Source organism: Felis catus, chromosome A3 (assembly GCF_018350175.1).
Source record: "Felis catus isolate Fca126 chromosome A3, F.catus_Fca126_mat1.0, whole genome shotgun sequence".
NCBI classification, from domain to species: domain Eukaryota; kingdom Metazoa; phylum Chordata; class Mammalia; order Carnivora; family Felidae; genus Felis; species Felis catus.
This window is the reverse complement of record NC_058370.1, coordinates 120,148,971-120,166,018: the sequence shown is the minus strand read 5'-3', so window position 1 is coordinate 120,166,018 and position 17,048 is coordinate 120,148,971. Positions and strand designations below refer to the sequence as shown.

At 38.5% G+C, this 17,048-nt stretch overlaps 1 protein-coding gene across 21 annotated transcripts in view; it reads right to left on the bottom strand.

The window, feature by feature from the left end:
• DTNB (dystrobrevin beta) overlaps nucleotides 1-17,048 on the bottom strand; it is a 214,652-nt gene that overhangs the window by 43,780 nt on the left and 153,824 nt on the right. For 11 of the 21 annotated variants that reach the window (XM_045054854.1, XM_019827822.2, XM_045054843.1 and 8 more), the window contains 2 exons: nucleotides 14,002-14,089; nucleotides 89-174 (listed from right to left, as the gene is read on the bottom strand). In XM_045054854.1, the coding sequence (XP_044910789.1) occupies nucleotides 89-174; nucleotides 14,002-14,089 (174 nt within the window). Of the gene's footprint in view, nucleotides 1-88; nucleotides 175-4,880; nucleotides 4,923-14,001; nucleotides 14,090-17,048 lie in introns of those variants that run through there. The other 10 variants (XM_045054839.1, XM_045054840.1, XM_045054842.1 and 7 more) reach the window with 2 other exon arrangements.

Below are 17,048 nucleotides of genomic sequence, written 5' to 3'. Positions count from 1 at the left end.
ATACAACTAGTCTGCAAGGAAAAGGAGAATCAGATACTCACATGACAGTCTTGGACTTTAGAAACTGGCTTGGCCTCTGCATTCTTACCTGTTTTTGTTTTCCAGTTCTGCAATAAGCTGTCTTTGTTGTTTGTTGGCATCAAAGTTAAAGCTCAAGTCAGTAGGAGGACGGGTCTACAGTGAGAAGAAAGCAAAGGGGTTTTTTTGTTTTTGTTTTTGTTTTTTTCTGTGTGTGTGTGTGTGTGTGTGTGTGTGTGTAATTAAAACATATCCAGAAACTTAGACTACTGATTTTTTAAAACAGATTTTTGGGGCACCTGAGGTTTAGTCGGTTAAGTGTCCAACTTTGGCTCAGGTCATGATTTCACAGATCGTGAGTTCGAGCCCCACGTCGGGCTCTGTGCTGACAGCTCAGAGCCTGGAGCCTGCTTTGGATTCTGTGTCTCCCTCTCTCTCTGCCTCTCCCCCACTCATGCTCTGTTTCTGTCTCTCTCTCTCTGTCTCTCACTCTCAAAAATAAACATTAAAAAATAAAACAGATTTTGGAGGTACAATTTACATACCATAAAATCCACCCATTTTAAGTATACCATTCAATGAGGCTTAGTAAATTTATTTATTTATTTTTTAATTTTTTTTTTAATGTTTTATTTATTTTTGAGACGGAGAGAGACAGAGCATGAACGGGGGAGGGGCAGAGAGAGAGGGAGACACAGAATCGGAAGCAGGCTCCAGGCTCTGAGCCATCAGCCCAGAGCCCGACGCGGGGCTCGAACTCATGGACCGCAAGATTGTGACCTGAGCTGAAGTCGGCTGCTTAACTGACTGAGCCACCCAGGCGCCCCAAGGCTTAGTAAATTTAAACAGTTGTGCAACCAACCACCACAGTCCAGTTTTAGAACATTTCCCATCACCACAAAAAATCCGTCATGCTGGCTTGCAGTCAATTGCCACTCTCATCCCCAACCACAGGCCACCACTGACGTGCTTTCTGTCTGCAGTTTTGCCTTTTCTAGAAACTTCATATATATGGAATCATACAACATGTGGTCTTTAGTTTCTGGCTTCCACTAAGCATGATGTTCCTGAGGTCTGTCATTGTTGTTCGATGAATCAGGAGCCCCTTCCACCTTACTGCTGAATAGTATTCCACTGTTGCCAGCTTTTGACTGTTACAAATGAAGTTGCTAAAAATGATCATTTACAAGTCATTGTGTTGATATGTTTTTATTTCTCTTGAGTAAATACTTGGAAGTGGAATTCCTGAGTTATCTGATAATTCTGTATTTAATATCCAAAAAAAATTTTTTTTAGGGGCGCCTGGGTGGCTCAGTTGGTTAAGCAGCCAACTTGGGCTCAGGTCATGATCTCATGGTCCGTGAGTTCGAGCCCCGCGTCGGGCTCTGTGCTGACAGCTCAGAGCCTGGAGCCTGTTTCGGATTCTGTGTCTCCCTCTCTCTGACCCTCCCCTGTTCATGCTCTGTCTCTCTCTGTCTCAAAAATAAATAAACGTTAAAAAAAAAATTAAAAAAAATTTTTTTTAAATGTTTATTCATTTTTGAGAGAGAGAGAGAGGCAGAGTGCCAGTGGGAGAGAGTCAGAGAGAGGGGAGACACAGAATCCGAAGCAGGTTTCAGGCTCCGAGGTGTCAGCACAGAGCCTGATGTGGGGCTCGAACCCACAAAATGTGAGATCATGACCTGAGCCTAAGTCAGACGCTTAACTGACTGAGCCACCCAAGTGCCCCTGTATTTCATATTTAAAAAAAAATTTTTTTTTAATGTTTATTTATTATTGAGAGGCAGAGCATGAGCATGGGAGGGGCAGAGAGAGGAGGCGACACAGAATCCAAAGCAGGCTCCAGGCTCTGAGCTGTCAGCAGAGCCCAAAGTGGGGCTCAAACTCACAAACCGCAAGATCATGACCTGAGGTGAAGTTGGACGCTCAACCGATTGAGCCACCCAGGCGCCCCCTGTATTTAATATTTTGGGGTACTATGAAACTGTTTTCCAAAGTAGCTGTATCATTTTAGAATCCTACCAACAATGAATGAGGGTTCTGAATTCTCCGCATCCTGGCCAACATTTGTCACTGTCTTTTTTCTTTTGTTGTTTTAACCATTCTAGTGCATGTGAAATATTTAACTGTGGGTTTTTTGAGATATGATTTACATACCATGAAATCCACCCTTTTAAAGTGTACAATTCAGTGGGCTTAAGTATATTTACAAGCTTGTGAGATTATCACCATTAATTCCAGAACATTTCATCACCTCAAAAAACTCCCCCGTACCCATTAGCAGTCATTCCCTATTCCCCCTACACTCACACCCTGAGAACTGCTAACCTACTTTCTATTTCTATGGATTTGCCTACTCTGGATATTTCATATAAATGGAATCATGATCTTTTATGTCTGGCTTCTTTCACTCCGCAAAATGTTTTCAGGGTTCCTCTGTGTTGTAGCATGTAGCAATACTTTCTTTTTTGTAGCTGAATAATATTCTGTTACATGGATATACTACATTTTGTTTATCTATTCAACAGCTGATGGGCATTTGGGTTCTTCCCACTTTTTGGCTGTTTTGAATAATGTCATTATGAGCATTTGTGGACACATGTTGTGTGCTGATAGGTTTTCATTTGTCTTGGGTATATATCTAGGAGTGGAATTGCTGGGTTATACAGCAACCGCTTTCCCAAGTGGCTACACCATTTTACATTCCCATTGGCAATGTATGAGGGTTCCATTTTTTCCATACCCTTGTCAACACTTGTAATTGTACATCTTTTTGATCATAGTCATCCCAGTGGGTGTGAAGTGGTATCTCATTGTGGATTCAACTTGCATTTTCCCTATGACTAATATATTGAGCATGCTTTCATGTGCTTACTGGCCATTTGCATATCTTCTCTGGCGAAATCATTTGTGGTTATGATTTGCATATCCACTGACATTTCTGACCCTTGTTGCCTCCTTTAAGAATATGAAAGCCAATCAACACAAACTAGGAAAATGGATAAATAGATGACGTTTCCCTTTTTTTGATTAACCAGAACGGAAGCCCAAAATGAAGGCTCTGAGATGGCTATGTTTCACGCTGCACATTCTTGGTTCTGCCCAAAACATGACCTACCATGAAGCAGAAACCTTGTTTCCTGTCTAGAGCTTAAAGATGCAATAAATAGTTCTTTTCATGTGGCATTTCCTAAATAAACAGGGGCAAAACAGCATAGCAAATGTGGGTGGGAGGCTTTTTTACCAAATATTTTTTTTCTTAAAAGAAGGAAAAAAGGTGATGTTTCTTCCTCTAGAGTGGACCAACAGCCAATTGAACAAATTTTCTATATTCTTTTCAGACTCTTGTGAGAGCCAGAGCTGAGCCTCACAAAAGTGGCTTGCCTGAGACTAAATCTGCTGTGAATAACAGATTTCCAGTTCTTGAAAACTGGAGTTGAAGCGAATGGCTCCTTATTAGTGTGAGATTGGGGAAAATTTGGATGAGGAAACGGACTCTCAAAAGGAACTGGCTTCATCATGGCAAACAAACAAAAACCTCATAGTATTTCATTGGAGATTTCTAAAGAATCTTTTCAGTTTTGAGTTACTGCAATGCTGAGGTTTCTTTCAAAGAAGAGGTTAACACAGGAATCAAGAGTTATTATCAGCAGTTCCTAACCAGGAGAGATTCTTTGGCACCAAGAAGTATTGTTACTCAAGTACAAAGAAGTGCGGGTCAAAGACTTCTATCCTGAGGCAGCAGTTCCAGCTGGAGCTCAGAGCCTCTCCACCTGGAGATGACAACAAGGAGAGCCCCCAGTGGTAAGTGTTGATGACGGCTGATTTCCCCCAATCAAATGTGAAACACAGTCACGTTACATTAAATAACAGAGAAACTTGGGACTGTATTTATTTACTATCTTAAACTTCACAGTGCTCCTTAAAAGAAAAACAACAACAACAACAACAACCCAGGTCTCTCTTTCTAAAATGCCTCTAGGATACTGAAGGGAACAAGACAGAAAGGGAATTATTAGTTCACAAAGACATGGAATACTTTAACCACAAGAGACCTAAAGATGATTTCTTTCAAAAATTAACAAGTTTGTTCATTTAGTCAACGAATATTTCCTGAGCACCTACTATGTGCTAGGAACTAGGATGCATTAGTGAATAAGATACAGCCCCACCTTCAGGTAGCTTACATTATGCTGGGAGAGAAAGATAAGGAACCAAAGACAGTATATACCATCAGTAGTGATAGATGCAATGAAGAAATACAGGGTCATAAAACAGAGTGAACTGAGACAGAAGACTCTTTGTGAATAAGGTGGTTATGAAAAGGCTCTCTGAGACTCAGTGAAGCGGGGAAGCTAACCGGGTGATGATCTGAGGGACGGGTGTGCTAGGTAAAGGCCAAGCAAGGCCTGCAGCTGCTTCATCTGGGTGTGTTTAGGTCAGCACTGATGGAGTGGATGTGGGCTTTGGTGAAAATGGTGGCTGACTCTAGGAGATGACCCCGGGACCCTGATCGCCAAGGGCCTTTTAGCCTTGGAGGAGAGTTTCCATTTCATTCTGAATCTAGTATGAAGCCACTGCAGGGCTCTAAACAAGGAAATACAGAATCAATTCCAAATACTGTAGGTACATACTCAGCCTTCAAGGAGGTGGAGCTTAACACTCACTCCTTTAGCGTGGGCTGTCTGCAGAGACTTCTTTCCAAAGAGACAGTGTGGAGACAGAGGGGAAGAGTAACTTTATGTTGGAGAAACCTGACAAACACTACCTCAGCCAGGTGATCAAGGTCAACATCAACAGTGATAGATAAATGATGTTGACGCTATGTACCCCAGGTACAATGGAAGAAAAACAGCACTTACCTCCTCTTTCTCCTCCTCCTCCTCCAAAGCCATAACTTGAGTCTAATCATGAGAAAAACATCAGACTAATCCCAAATAAGGGACATTCTACAATGCATTTGACTAGTACTCGTCAAAACTGTTAAGGTCATCAAAAACAAGGAAAGTTAGAGAAACTGTCACAGCCAAGGGGAACCTAACAGACATGACAGTAAAATGTAATGTGTGCTATCCTGGATGGAATTCTGAAAGAGAAAAGGGACATTAGATAAAAACTAACAAAATCTGGGGTGCCTGGGAGGCTCAGTCGGTTGAGCGTCTGACTTCGGCTCAGGTCATGATCTCGTGGTTCGTTTTGAGCCCCGCGTCGGGCTCTGTGCTGATAGCTCAGAGCCTGGGGCCTGCTTCAGATTCTGTATCTCCCTCTCTCTGCGCCTTCCCCGCTCATGCTCTGTCTCTCAAAGATGAATAAGCGTTTTAAAAAAAAAACCAAAAACTAACAATCTGAATAAAGTATGGGCTTTAGGTAATAATAATGCATCAATATTGGCTCATTAATTGCAATAAGCATGCCATGCTAATGTTAAGATGTTAATAAGAGGAAAAACAGCATGGGTTATATAAGTCTGTGGTAGCTTGGTAATTTCTCTGTAAATCTAAAAGTATTCTATAATAAAGTTTATTACTGTAGTGGGATAAGAATGGAAGTAGAGAGGCTAGTGAGGAATCCTAAATTTTGCTGTTTACTCACTATGCAGACCTTATTTTATTTTCCTACACCTTTATTTTCTCAGCTGTAAAATGGGAATATTTACAGAAAGAGATGTGAAGAGGACCACTTAGCATTCTCTTAGATTTAGGTAATCTCAGAGAGCTCCATCATCTTTAATGAGATGGAAATACATCTGAAAAATACAGGGTAAAAACAAGATCCCTCTGTGTAAACCTGGGCAAATTTTTAAAAACCAAGGAAAGCCAATGCAGTCAGCAAACTGCAATCTGGTAGCATGCATTTCTGAAGCCTCCTAAAAAAGGGCTGGCGGCTTCCCATCTGTATGAGCTTGGCAGGAGGAGTTCCAGAGAGATGTGCCTGATATCAGCTATGCTTTCTTCATACTCCAGCGGCACCCTCCCATCACCCCAATCTCACTCAGACTAACTAGAAGACTGTGGATTACTAATCCTCTCAAAAACCCAATGACTTTTAGGGCAGTGGTTCCCTAGCTAGCTATACATTTTTGTTTACAAAAAGTTTTGTTTTTCCTTTTTAAATAAAAAAAAAAAATCAATGGGCTCTAAACACAGAGATTCTGATTCAGTAGGTTGGAAGCAAAGCCAAGGATCTCTACGTTTTAAATGCTTCACACGATTATAGCATGTACCCACGTTTGATAATTAATTACTATTCTACAGGGGCTTTGAGTCATTAAATGTGTGCAAAACACCACATGGATACTGTTGATCTTTACTTGCAAGAAGCCATAAGGATATTTCTGGAATGGTGCATGCCTGGAGCAGTCGATGTGATGATAAGGCTGTGAAGGCTGGGCTATCTGAAAAAAAAAGCTTCTTGAAAACATGTTGGGTGGGATGACAACAAAATGTTTCCCCTTCCTTTCACATTTCTTCCAAGTCTTCCATAAGGAATTTCACATTTTTCATAAAGAAAAAAAACTTAAAAAATAAAGAAACAAAAAACTCTCCTCTGATTACATCTAGTGTTGCTGATGTTTGTGATGAAATTTTAAGAATTTGCTCTTATTACTACGATTTACCACACACTGTAGTTTTTTGTTTGTTTTTTTTTTTTTTTTAAAGGAATTTAGGCACTCCAGGAAAACAAATGAGCTCTCCTGGCTCATCTAAACAACCTAGAATTTCTTTGTTCAAGGGTCAGCCTGAAGAGGTTTCCAGTGGCCATGTTGTCAACTAAAAGAGAAGGGATGGCTCTGACACTGAGGTACTCCACAGGGTGCCATGCTGGCTGCTTAAGTGATTTAATGGTCTTTTTTTGTGAAAGAAGGTTTAAAAAAAAAAAAAAAAGTAAAACGTCAATACAAAGCCTATCTGGCAGGCTATAAATAAATTCTTTTGAGCACTACACCCATTTTATGCAAAGCACTTGTATCGGCAAGAGATTAGCAGATTAGTAGTCCTCTGTTTAACAGAAATCTAGTCAAGAAGAATCCTTCCTGAGAGGCCCAATATTTAGAAGATAACCACACACTGGAAAATAAACTGAAGATGAAAGGGACCTTATCAGTATTTCCACTCAAGACCATTCTAACAATTATCATTTTCACACGAATTAGAGAAGTGGCATCAGAAACTATCAAGTGTAAACAGACTTATCTTGTTTGCAGGAAAGGAGAACGTGACCTCCTTTTCAGGGTCAAATGGCTTTGGAGCTTTTATTTACGGTATTTTTAAAGTACGATGTAAAGTCAACGAGACTACATGATGGCATTAAATATACTTAATTTTAAACATTCAACCACAATGCTGTCTCAACAAATTTAATTAATTTCTAAAATAACTTAAATGGTTGTGACTGAGGACACATGTAAGGTTTAACTAATTAAATGGAACTTTTCTTTTCCACAGACTTCTCCCCACCTGCCCTCCATTCTGTTCCATTTCACTAACCTTTAGAGTTGTAATGTTGGGAGTCAGATATATGACCTAATACTAGATACTCAAGGAAAAGATGTCGAAGCCTAAACAAATCTAAAGGAATAAATTACTTTTCGGGGGAGAAACAAAGCCAGACTCTCCACTGGAAGCACTATTTCTCTATGAAGAAGTAAACATAAATTGGCACACATTTCTAAAATCAGTATACTGTGTTTGTAGAAGACGGTCCTGAGAGATCTGGCCTGCCTGTCCAGCCTAATTTCACTCCAAGTATTGTTCTCTGGGCTCCAGCCTCACAGACATCTTTTCGGTGCTGAAACCTCCAACCTCAGGGCCTTTACCTAGGTTGAAACACCCTCCTGGCTCACACTGGGTGTTCCTTACCTGGTTAATGCTCACACAGTCTGTTGTTTCAGCCTCAGATCCTTCTTCCATTTGTCTTGCTCTTTCTTCCAGATTTAATGCTCCTCCCGAACTACAACCTTCTGTAGCTAAATCTCAGGAGTTGATTGACTAGTACCCCAGTCCCAGCTTGCCACTGACCAACTGTCACCTTGAGTAGTTAGTTTCCTTACCTTTCTGAGGCTTAGTTTTCTCATGAGATTGTTTTGCAGAATGAATGAGCTAATATATGCAAAGCACTTAGAATAATGACTGGCACATAGTAAACTGTCAATAAATGTTAGCTATCAGTGTTATTCTTTCAGCATGAATCTCACTGGGGCCTTTCTCAATGCTTGCCAAAAAAAGTCTTTCCCCTTTTCCTTTGACAGGTTTAGTTACTTTCAGTACATTAATGATATTCAACTGTCTTTTTTCACAAAGAAAATTCTTAAAAGTTTCAACATAAACATCAGCAACAGTGGATATGATTGGAAGTGTTATTTTTAAAGAAAGCGGGTTTTTCTTGTTTATAAAAAAACTGTTGAATTGTTGTTGGTGTTGAGAAATCTATCAATTCTTTGCAGGTATCTATCTTTTCTGGTTACTTTTTGAGTACCTTGTCTTTGTATTCTGTAGTTTCACTAGGATACATCTAGGTGCGAAATTATTTGCCAAGTTTGGAACTCATTGTTATGTTTCAATCTGAGGATTCATGTCATGAATCAATTTTGGAAAATTTTCAGCCATTAATTCTTTTTTTTTTTTAATTTTTTTTTAACGTTTATTGATTTTTGAGACAGAGAGAGACAGAGCATGAACGGAGGAGGGTCAGAGAGAGGGAGACACAGAATCTGAAACAGGCTCCAGGCTCTGAGCTGTCAGCACAGGGCCCGACGTGGGGCTCGAACTCACGGACCGTGAGATCATGACCTGAGCCGAAGTCGGATGCTTAACCGACTGAGCCACCCAGGTGCCCAGCCATTAATTCTTTAAATATTTTCTCACCTAATAGAAAATAATTTTATTTTCCTTTTTTTAGTGGTGGGGGGGATCGGGGGAGGGGGATTCCAATCAGATGGCTGTTGGTTATCTTGTAAGTCTGAAAACCTTGTTTCAAACTTTTCATCTTTCTGTGTTGCATCTGGGAAACTTTCTTGCATATGTTTTCTAGCAGACTAATTCTCTCTGCAGCTGTGTCTGATCTGACCTTTAACTCATCCACTGAGTTTTACATTTCAACAACTTTAGTTTTTAAAAATGTTTATATTCTATTTGGTTTGTTTTCATCTCTGGTCTTCTTAGTCTTTTGTTACGTTTTTAATTCCTTCTTTCAGGTCTGAAGAAATTTTAAACAGCTATTCTATAGCCAATAATTCTAATATCTAAAGTCACTGAGGGTCTAACTTTACAGAGATGCTCAGGAGTTCATGTCTAGTTGGGATTCTCATGTCTAGTTGGATTCCTTCCTTTACAGAGATGCTCAGGAGTTCATGTCTGCTTGGCCTTAACTGTGAACGTTAACCTTAGGAGAGGATTTATATTTTGCTTCTCTTCCATGCCAGAGGATTAATTTCATGTTAAAATTTCACCTGGGTGTTTCTCAAACTATGAAGTTATGTAAATGCACCCAACACGAACACAGACAGGACTAAGGTTGTGATTTCCTAGGGGAGACCTCTTCTGCTCCTACAGGAGGAGACCCGTAAGCTTTCCGATTCTATTTTTGTGCCAGCAGATGGATGTCTTCTGTATCATACTTTCACCGGGTTGTGCTTCTGGGGGCCTAGCTTAATGTGAAAGCTTCATTTCCAACTCTCCACTTTGCATATGCACAAGGCTTTGCCCACTGTACCTCAAGACAATTAAAATCCAAGCACAGGGCTGGAGTGGGAGCAACAGCAGCCCATGGGCTGCTTTGGGTTTCAGTTCTTTTTAGCTCCTAGGAAACTGAATTCTCTTCTACTTATTTTCAGATCTCAACACAAGTAACACTTTCTCACAGAAGCCATACAGTATAAAGCAGGGACCTGCTATACATTTTCACAGCTCCTTCTATTTTCCCTGCACTGCACCTAATTGTTTGTAGTTACGTTAATAGTGTGATTATTTGTTTAATGTTTGTCCCTCTCACTAGACTGTTAGTTCCCTGAGGGCAGGAATCATTTGTTCATCATAGTAAATAAAATAAGTAATAAATAGTTGCCAAATGAATACGATGAATATGTGTGCAGAAGGAAGGGGAAATGTATATTAATATGCATATAACTCTTCAAGGAAAGGGTTGAAACGAAAGAAAAAAGGGAACATTTTATTATAAATTACTTCAAATTTATAGTAAACATATGGCAAATCCCTGGGTAGCTAGCCATTTTTCAATACAAACTCTTCCATATTCACCATTCTTGGTTCCTTTTTCTTTTAACTGAGATATAACGCTCATATCTTAAATACGCCCTCCAATCAGTTTTGACAAGTGCATGTAACTTGTAACCCACACCTCTATTAAAATGCAGAACATTTCCATCAATCTAGAAATTTTCTTTATCTCTCTTCAATATCCTCGTTCCCAGAAACAGTACCTGATGTGATTTCCATCACTATAAATCAATTTTACCTATTCTAGAATTTCATATACATGGAATCAAACAGTACGCACTTTTGGTGTCTGATGTACGAGAATTCTGTTTGTGCCACATCCTCTCCAACATTTGATGTTGTCAATCTTCTTCATTTTAGCCATTCTGGTGGGTCAATATGGTTTTAATTGCCATTTTCCAGATGATTAATGATATCAAGCACCTTCTTATGTGCTTATTGCTCATCTGTATAACTTCTTCTGTGAAGGGTCTGGACAAGTCTTGAGACCATTTAAAAACTGGGAGTTGTCTTATTATTGAGGTGCAGGAATTCTTTACATAGTATGCCCTTTATCAGACATGTGTTGCAGATATTTTCTTCCAGGTTTTGGTTTGTCTATTTTTTTGATAGTATCTTTTGATGAGCAAAAGATTTTATTTTCAAAAAGGTCCAATTTATCAATTTTTTTTTTAATGGTTCATGATCCCTCTAAGAATTCTTTGCCTGCTCCAAGGTCATGAAGATATTTCTCTAAGCCTTCTTTTAGTAGCTTTATGGTTCTAGCTTTTAGGTTTAAATTTATGATACATTTCAAGTTGGTTTCTATGGATGGTTTGAGATTCTTTACTTCATATAGATATACAGCTGTTCCAGAAGCACTTGTTAGATTTTCCTTTCCCAAAATGTCTTTTGTGCCTTGTCAAAAAAAGTCATTTGACCTTATACATATGAGCTTATCTTATGGATGACTCATTTGTCTATCTTTTTGCCAATACCACACTTTCTTGATTACTGTGGCTGTATAGCAAGTCTTGATGTCAAGTAGGGTTAAGTCCACCAACTTTGTTCTTTTTAAAGACTTTTGGTTCTTCTAAGTCCTCTGGTTTCCAAATATGTTTTAAAATCAGTTGGCCAATTTCTATAAAAAGTCTACTGAGGTTCTGACTGGTATTGAATCTGTAGATTAATTTGGAAAATTTTGCCATCTTAACAATATTAAATCTGAATATTTTATGGCATACCTCTCTACTTATTTAGGTTTTCTTGAATTTCTCTCAGCAATATTTTATTGTTTAACATCTTTCATGAAATTTATCCATAAGTATTTGATGTTTTTAAATGTTACAGTAAATGCTGTTTTTCCTAAATTTAGTTTTCTAGTTATTCACTGCTGGTAGATAGAAATACAATCAATTTTGGTACACTGACTTTGTATGTTGCAGCACTGCTATAAAGTCATGTATCTGTCTTAGCAGTGTTTTTGTAGATTCCTTAGGACATTCTCTACACCATCATGTCATCTGTAAATAATAACAGCTTTACTTCCTCCTTTCCAATATTCACACCCTTTTCTTCCTTTTTTTCCCTTTTCTTCCATATTGTACTGGCTAAGACCTCCAGGGCAATTTTGAATAGAGGTGGTGAAAGTGGACACCTTTGTCTTGTTCTCAATATTAAGTAGGAGAAATAGTCCAAAATTTAACCTTTCATTATATTAGCTGTAGATTTTCTTGTAGGTGTTCTTTAGCAGATTTAAGAAGTTTCTTCTACTGCTAGCATACTGAAAATGGGCAGTGCAATTTGCAACTACATGGATGGAACTAGAGGGTATTATGCTAAGCGAAATCAGTCAGTCAGAGAAAGACAAATAATCATATGACTTCACTCATATGAGGACTTTAAGATACAAAACAGATGAATATAAGGGAATGGAAGCAAAAATAATATAAAAATAGGGAAGGGGACAAAACATAAGAGACTCTTAAATATAGAGAATAGAGGGTTGCTGGAAGGGTTGTGGGAGGGGGGATGGGCTAAATGGGTAAGGGGCTCAAGGAATCTACTCCTGAAATCATTGTTACACCATGTGCTAACTAACTTGAATGTAAATTATAAAAAATAAATAAATTATAGAAAAAAGTGAATAAACAATAAAAAATAGAAAAAAAATGGTCAAAGCCTTATTCAATAATTTCCAAAATAGTAAAATCCTGTTCTATTTGGAAATAGGACAAATGAAAGCAAGCACACTACCTGCAGTAAGAATGAAAATATAAATAAGTTGAGAAAGGCTTTAGATATTTTCATGACTCGTGACTCTTAATTAATGTCCGTAATAATTGGCATTTTATAGAACTATTTCCTTTTTTAAAAAAATTCTCAATGTCAATAATCTTTACCGAGATTAAAGAAAAGAAAAGAAAAGAAAAGAAAAGAAAAGAAAAGAAAAGAAAAGAAAAGAAAAGAAAAGAAGAGAGAAAGGGCAGTGCATTTTGTTAAATACTTTTTCTGCACCTACTGAAATGATCTTATAATTTTCTTTTTTAAACTGCTAACTTGGCAAATTACATTGTCTGATTTTTATGTATTAGTTAAATCTGCACTCCTAGGATAAATCTCACTTGATCATGGTGTATTATCCTTTTTATATATTGCTAGATTCAATTTTTTAATATTTTGTTAAAGATTTTTTCATGTTCATGAGAGAATTTGGTTATTGATATTCTTTTCTTGTAATGGCCTTTTTTGTCTTGGTATCAGGTTAGAGTGGCCTGATAAAACTTAGAAAGTGTTTCTTCTTCCTCTATTGAAAATTTATGTCAGATTGTTATTATTTCTTCCTTAAATACATGATAGTATTCAATAGTTAAGCCCTCTAAGCTTAGAGTTTTCTTTGTGTGAAGTTAATTATGAATTCAATCACTTTAACAGATTTAGGACTATTTAGATTTTCTATTTATTCTTATGTCAGTTTTGTTAATTTGCCTTTTTTTTTAAGATTTTATTTTTAAGTAATGTCTACACCCAACATCAGGCTCGTACCCATAACCCTACGATCAAGAGTTGCATGCTCTACCAACTGAGCCAGCCAGGTACCCCTAACTTGTGTCTTTCATGGAATTTGTCTATTTCATCTAGGTTGCCAACTTTATTGGCAAAAAACTGCTTATAATATTTCCTTATCATCCTTAAAATACCTGTAGGATCTGTAGCAATGTCCCTTCTTTCATTTGTGATACTGGTAATTTGTGTTTTCTTTCCTTTTTTCTTCATCAGGATTTCTAGAGGGTTATTAATTTATTTGATCCTCTTTTTTAATGTTTTTATTTTTGTGAGAGAGAGAGAGACAGAGCATGAGTGAGGGAGGGGAAGACAGAGAGGAAGACACAGACTCTGAAGCAGTCTCCAGGCTCTGAGCTGTCAGCCCAGAGCCTTTTGCGGGGCTCAAACTCACAAACTGTGAGATCATGACCTGAACCGAAGTCAGACGCTTAACCGACTGAGCCACCCAGGTGCCCCTATTCAATTTTTTTAAAGAACCAAATTCTAGCTCTTTGATTTTCTTTTCTTGACTCATTTTTTAAGGAGGATATTATAGATAAAACTAAAGGTCACTGTAATCCCTTCCCTAAACCCATGCCTCTCCTTTTGTTCCTGAGGTACCTATATCTATTCTCCTAAATTTCAAGTTTACCATCCCTCTACCATTTGCATATTAAAATAATGCTAATTTCTGCTACTCTGCTAGGACCTTCCATTTACTCACCACGTTTCCTGCTTCTGCAGCCAGCCGGGCAGCATAGCGAGCTATAAGCCGGTGTTCCTCATCCAGTCGGCTAGGACTGTCCAGGACACTACGAAGGAGACAAAAATTCAATAGGTGTGCATTAAACATCCCCTACCTTTGTTTTTCTTTTAGAAAGAACAGATGGGAGAAAGCTTGTAAACAAGTATGGTAGCAAAAGAAACAGAAGCCTGGGTCATAGATACTAATGGTCCTCTGAGAGAAAGGGGGTTTAGAGAAATGATGAGGCCACATACGCCACACTTATCTCCCTGCTCCTACACCATCAGAAGGGGCACTTCTTTTTTAATTCAAGGTCTGAGAAAAGACAGACCATCTGCAAAATCTGAAAGAGGGGTTTCTAATCAAATGTTTTGGAAGAACTTGTGACTTTTACACATAGGTCTTGAATTTAAAAAGACCAAGAGAAAACTAAAGCACCATGAAAAACAGGGCTAAGGAAAAGTACTTAACACTGGCTGAACAGAAGTAAGAAGCCTAGGCAAGGGCAAGTCCAACATATGCTAAAGTCAGAGAAGAATCCATGGTATCAAACCTTCCCTTTCAACGCTCCTTTTTCTTCTTTTACCAAGCTTGTTACCATTATAGACTCATCTTAGAGTAAATTAATTTACTTCATTACTCTTTCAAAAGAGTGCTGGTACCCCCAAAACTGAAAGACCTACCTAGTTGGGATAGCAAATACTGCTGCACCTGGATGAAAGAAGCTAGCTCTGTATATATGTGATGCAATGAACTTCGGACTGGATTATGAAATAATTCACTCCTTTAATTTAGCATGTTACATCAACTGTCATTTATCCATTACATTATCTTGTAATAATTACTGAGGGGAATCTGGGAAGGGTGATGTTAAATCTATAGAGATGTGTCTGACCTTATTTATGTATTTTTCCTAGATGTTTTCAGCTTTCTATATTTCCAATCTCTGTGGCTGATTCTTTAAGATTAACTTGGTCTTTCTTCTAGGATGGATTTTTTTTTTTTTAAGGTGCTTTAAGTCTTCTGCCTGTGCCACTTTAGAATATTTGATAATTTCAGGTATGCAAGTATCAGTCTCCAGCATGTCTCATCATCCTCTGAAAAGATGATCTTGTAATAAGAACATGCTAGCATCAGTTGGCTTTAATACATTAGGGCCAAGGCCCCAAGGTCAAGGCTGAACTGTAATATTTGTGCCTTAAAGATGTTGGTTAGAAATAAGAGAACTACCTTTACCTTCTGAATAAACAACAAAAATGAACATTTAACAATACAAGTGGATAATATTATAGAGGGAGTGGCAGCCTAAGAAATGGGACTGAAAGCGTCTGCCCTTTGTTTTGGCAAGGGATGTAACAAACACTTCATTTTTTCCCTCTATGCAAAAGAGCTCCTTTCTCCTCCACCATGTTCCACCCCCTAGGAAGGTTAATTCTGTTTGTCATTTATACACAAGTGTGCACGACACGGTTGCTTTATTTGGCTATGCTTTCCAGTCAGAAACTAGAACTTTATGCTGATCAGAGGTTTTAAGGTCAATGAAAATTAAGAGGAAAATTAGAAAGGTTCCTTATTTTTCTGCTTGAGCTAACTTTCATTTTCAGAATTAGCCAGGAAATTTCTGACTTCTTTGAGGAAGCATGAAGCTAGGTTCAAGAAGAGATACAGTACTCACCCAATCCTCATGTTCCCCCAGGCCTCCCAGCCAGCAGTTCTTGCGCAGGAAGCCTAATCCCTAAGCGAGGAGGCTTGAGGACCTAAGCTAGACCCACCATAAATCTCTTTGGGCTGAAATATCAGGTAGCAGTCCCTGCCCAACATTCTGCTCCTATTTTCACCATGGAAACTTTTAATCACCTACACAAATGCCCTTATTGATAATAAGTAAGCTGTCCTGCCAGGGGTGAAACACCTCTATTCCTAGATCCCAGGAGCTGAGACAGAGTGTACAGAAATCATCTGTTGAAGAGACACTCTTTGTGATACAATGCATAATTATCAGGCCTTCCCTCCCTCCTATAGGATAGGCCTATATTAAACATACTTGGGAAGTAAAGAAGTAGACTTTAGAGATAAATGCCTAAACATATCAATGCTATTTAGTCACACTGGTAAAATTATGGGAAATGGTATGAAATATAAAAAACAATCCTTTTCAAAGATATATATTTCACATTAATTATTCTTGTCATCGCAGGAAATAAAACAAGCTCAAATGACCTTCCCATGAAGCCATCGCAGGTTCTGTGCAAAACTAAGATCAAAATGCAAGGCTCCAGCTCTCTTATGTGCTCAGTTAATAAATTATGGCTTCCTCTCTAAAATTAAGAATCCGTTTGGCATAGTGACTCTTATTTGCTGCTAGGTGAAGTGGAGGGATGGCTTTATATGATTTAAACTTTACCTGCTATTCTCCTTGCAGAATGGTGGTAGGTGTGGGCACAGAGTGGACAGGTAGCTTTGTGTCTGCCTGAATGTAACAGCACTTAGATTGGTATTAATCCTTTTAAAGGGTTAACTTTGCTAGAGTTAGTGGTTATCAAATGTTTTTCCATCCTAACCCACTGAGGAACCAGGCATATTCTCACATTAACAGTGAGTCCCTACCGCAGTTGTCAAAGAAAGGGGTACATGGAGTTATTATAATACATACAATATGAGGAGGGATATATGTTTTGGAAAAGGCTTTGGGGTGACAATGATCCAATATCACTGCTGAAAACCACTGGTTCAGTTAATCAATGATGGATCTGGGAGACAGAGATGAAGATGTAGCACGTAAAGACGTTCTAGGGTGATGGCACCTTAGACAAGACAAAGTGAGACATCTGTGGGTTGATCAACCTTAAGCCCTGAATGTCGACAGAAAGGGGTCATTATTTAGACAAGAATGAACAGTGAGACGTGGCATCAGGTAACTCTGTGCATGTGCATCTTGAGACTGCACATCTGTCTGAGATTTGCTCAGCCTTTACGTGTGGGCCGAAGGAAGCGAACTCCACTTCATAAGAGCATTTCTGACTATA